The following is a 4,447-nucleotide window of genomic DNA, read 5'->3' as shown; positions in this document are numbered from 1 at the left end:
GGGGGAAAGCTGGCTGGGGGGGCCGCTGCTCGGGGACTGGCTGGGCATCGGTCGGCGGGTGGTGAGCAACCACATTGTGTATCACTTGCTTTGTATATTCTATTATTATTATTATTATTTCAATTATTAAACTGTTTTTATCTCAACCCATGAGTTTTCTCACTTTTACTCTTCCAATTCTCTCCCCCATCCCACTGGGGGCGGGGAGGGGAGTGAGTGAGTGGCTGTGTGGTGCTCAGTTGCCGGCTGAGGTTAAACCATGACAAAGTTGAAAGAGGATTTTCAGTGTTCTGTGATACTAAATGTTCAGATTCTGGACCAGAATTAATGACATCTAAGTTCACTCGTCTGTTTTACCACACACCTTGTGTGTTTTCACAGAGGTAACTCCCTTTCTTGCAATTTAATTTTTTTTTAACCTGTAATGCACAAGAATACTTCCCCACTTCACTCTTTAGTGATCTTAAATTCTATGAGGATGGCATATGTCTCCTTTTTCTGAATGAATGCTGCAATAAACACAGTTAAGCCTGTGTTTTGACTGTTCTTCTAAAAAATTATCCCGATATATACTATTTTTTCAGTAGCAAAAATACTGAAGCTATGCAGTATAAGCTGCAAACCGTGAGTAGCATATCATATTAAAAGGCATATGTGCAGATAATTCATGAATCTATTAATTGCCAAGCTCAGAAGCAGTCAACCAGTTCTAAACCCGCTGTTGATGTACATAGTGTATTTCAGCATAAAGGCTGTAAATACCGACAGCAATGGGTATCGGATGTAAAGCAGAACCAGAGTAAACCTGAACCTGTGGTCACCCATGTGGAACTGCTTAAAGCCAAGAATGTCTCTCTTCTGAAGGAACTAGAATTGTCCTATTGAAATATATATATGTATAGGTGTTTTACGCTTTGTATGTCTACAGTCACCAGTTTGTGAATAATTGTGCTGCTCCAGTTGCAGGAAAAGGAAGCTTGATTAAATTTGTTGGTCCTATTGAAAGTTGACTGTTTTATTGTTCTTAGATGTGTGGACAACTGTGCACAGAGGTGCTGGGTGGAGAAGGTGGCTTTTGCTGTTGTGTCAAAATTGAGAAGCAGTAGTATGCAGTTAGACCTGAAATCAGCCTAGGATTCACTGGAAGAGAAAAAAGGTTCTTGACGGCAGCCAGAAGGAAATTCAAGTTTTCTAATCTTACAGTATTTTTTAGGGAGATATTTTCAGCATTCCCGATGTGTACTTTCTGCTGTCTCCCTTTGTTTATGAAGACAGGGCCAAGCTTATATTCAGGGTTTTTTTCATTCTTTGCTTGATGTACCTTTTCTCAGAACCACCTCTTGTTGAGCTTCCTTTTTTTTTTTTTTTTTTTTAACCAAGAAGCAAAGCAAATAGTTACCAAGTATGTGATATGTGTTGATGGTAGGATGGACAAGGGGTAATATCCTGATGCTTTAGTCAGGAACAGCATATTCTTAGTGAAGGACAGGGGAAAGATTTCTTCCAGTTGTTTTTCATGTTTCTGTGTTGTGTGGTTTTCATATTTACCTTTTAGCATTCAAAAAACTCTCAGCTATTTTGGATCCCTCTTTCTAGCTTTTGTTTCTGGTAATGTGGACAGCAAATGGACTCGATAAAGGTCTTCTCTTTATAGGGGAAGTGATTGCTTGTGACTTTGACTTCCTCCAGTCTATGCCATGGTTCCTTAAATTCTGATTTGCCTTCTGTTTTGTTTATTGCTGTGTTCCTCTGGCAAAATTTCTCAAACCTAAATATTTACAATAAGTTGTAAGTCTGGTCAATATCTCCTTTGTTTAGTTTTTCTATTTAACTGCTGACTGATCCTTTCCTCCTTTTGCGGAAACGCTTCCCTATATAATCTTAGTATTACCTGCTTTTTCCCTTGGGCGTTTTCTTTCGGTCTCTCCACTTTCTTTTTCTTAGGACATATGTTAGTAATATGAAGTTCTGGGTGAGAGGTATTTTCAGTTTTTCTTGTAGCATTTCTTGAGGTGCTTCCCTTGCTTATATAGCAGTTGCTGTCATATCTGTGGCAGTAAATTCTTTAAATCTTTAGATTATTATATTTTATCCATATTCACATACCTGGGCCAAAGTATTTACACTGTAGACAGTGAAGGAAGCGTCCTGAATAACTGGAAAGTGTCCCATTTATGTTTTCTCTAATGTGACAGTTTTAGGACTGTGCAACTAGTGCATGTTTGTATGTGTCTTGCTATTGCTAGAAGTTTCGCTACTGCCTAAAATACTTCTTTATGGGGTTTAAGTGTGGCTTCTGATTGCTTGTTTAATGATTATTAAATTGCTCCACAATTTTTGTGTGGTTAAGTCTTAGCTCTAGGGAAGAGCAGGTGTATGCATGGGTGTGGCCCTGTTGTGTATATTGAAATAATTTTATAGTATTACCAACTAACATGTTGAAAACTTGACATTAACAGTAATTTAAAAGAATTAAGCACCTAAGTAGAAGGTGAAAAGACTCTCTAAAAGCTGTTTTTCTTGTTGGTCTTTTTAAATGATGTTTTTTCTTTCTGTTTCTAGGTTTTCTCAAATACTGATGAAGCCCTTATTAATAAAAAACTACCCAAAGAACTTCTGTTAAGGTAATTCTACATAATGTTAAGGAGTAAAAACCTGAGGATTGTACATTGCTTATGTGGCTTACAGGCTATCAAGTGCTATTCATTCTTTCTTAAATCTGTCTTGAAATAAATAGCAACATACCTGATTTAATTCTTGGAATTCTTGAACTTGTTGTCTTTTGGTTAGTCTTGATTTGTTTTAATGTGTACAAATTATACTATACCATGGAGGATGTCATTTAATACTGATCTTTTCCTTGCATATCAGAAAAAGTGGTGAAATAAAATGTTCAAAAAGCTTTGGTGTACAGAGTAGTCAGCTCTTCCATGCTGCACAATGTTTTATCTGTCTGAAGAGCCTATAATCCTTTCTCTAACGTAGTTTGCACTCTTCGTGTCATGAACTTTGTGACAACAAAATAAAATATAAATTCAACTTCAAAGCTTTCAAAAAGTCACTGCAGTAAAAAGCGCTGCCTGTTGCCATTACTGCCAGTCTGTGTTATATGAGGTAGAACCAACAGGAGGATTTTTCTTACTGTGGTCATTCGGCTAGTCATAAATTTCATCAGCTTGCTGTTGTGTGAGTAGATCACCTTTGCAGGAGTTAGCTACAACACCAAGATCAGTACGTTCAGCCCATGGTTGAGACACTGATGGATGTCTTCATGCTCTCATCCTGTTGAAAGTTGATTTCAAGTGAAGTGTAACTGCCAAATGTGGAGATACTGCTCGACTGGATGTGACCACTTCAGAGATGGAACTGAACCAGCTCAGCGACGTCTTCTGTTACCTGCATATAGGTTTTGTTACAGCCCACTCTTTGAGGGGAAAGAAGAAAAAAAAAAGGTGTTCACTTATAATGGTGCAATTAGTTTTTAGTGATGGTGTTATTAAAATTGAGCTGATGATTTCTTCTTGATACACTAAAGAGATGTTTGGGTTAGCTTGTATGTATGTCATTGCTTCCTGTTTGATTTGAAGTGGGAGGATGTTGCAAATAATGGTATTTTGCATCTTGTGTCTGAAGAAAGTGCTTTTAAAACATTAGGACTTCTTTTAGTGTCTGTACTATCACAGTGTTCTCTTGGTGGTATTAAAGAAGCAGTCTGTTGTTAAAGGAATTGAATTTTAAAAGGATTTTCATTTTTGTTGAGAAATACTCATTCCATACGGTGACAGTGTTGTAAATTAGACTCGTAGAACTGTTTAGAAAATGTGATTAAAAGAGACGTGTCACTGTATGGTGCCCTGAACAGAAATTCTGATAACTTGTGCTTTGTTGCACTCAATGCCACACATGAACCACAAGATACAAGTCAATTTAATATGCTGCCTCCTTAGCAAAGAATCATATAATCTGCAAGCACTTTTTTTCTGGCAGTAGGACTCTCCAAATATCTGTTGAAATGGCTGTCCTTTTCACTGTTATGGGTGCTAAGTATCCCCTTTATGTAATTCAACAGAATTTGTTGATGTGGTTTAGACAGTGAAAAGTATCGTGCACTGAGGTAGTAAAGACATCTTCTTTTGAAAGAACTTACTGATTATGTAGTATGCCTCAGTTTTCATTGTAGGATAAAAAGAAAATATCTGTGAAGCTATATAGATATTAAATTCCTAAATTATTGTGTCTATGCTAATTACATGAGCAGCATCTATTAAATAAATGTGTTGAGGTTTACTGTGAGAATTCCTGCATCTAACTTCTAGGTGTCAGTTTCTTGAATTGTGTATTCCAACACCAAATCTGATAAGTTCTTTAAAATGTTGTATGAGGAGTAGCTTGTGTGTTTCATTGATCAGTATGTTTATTCCAATGTATATCTTACTATACAGGACAT

General features: G+C 36.9%; 1 protein-coding gene across 1 annotated transcript in view; it reads left to right on the top strand.

The window, feature by feature from the left end:
- The first annotated feature begins 1,960 nt into the window (after positions 1-1,960).
- Positions 1,961-4,447, top strand: part of FBXL2 (F-box and leucine-rich repeat protein 2) — a 46,059-nt gene continuing 43,572 nt past the window's right edge. The window contains exons 1-2 of the mRNA XM_009321174.1: positions 1,961-1,972; positions 2,563-2,624. Coding sequence (XP_009319449.1) covers positions 1,961-1,972; positions 2,563-2,624 — 74 coding nt within the window. The remainder of the gene's footprint in view (positions 1,973-2,562; positions 2,625-4,447) is intronic.

The sequence above is a fragment of the Pygoscelis adeliae genome, unplaced genomic scaffold (genome assembly GCF_000699105.1).
Source record: "Pygoscelis adeliae isolate BGI_AS28 unplaced genomic scaffold, ASM69910v1 Scaffold280, whole genome shotgun sequence".
Classification (NCBI taxonomy): Eukaryota; Metazoa; Chordata; class Aves; order Sphenisciformes; family Spheniscidae; genus Pygoscelis; species Pygoscelis adeliae.
Note: the sequence above shows the minus strand (reverse complement) of the source record. Positions and strands in the feature narration are given on the sequence as shown.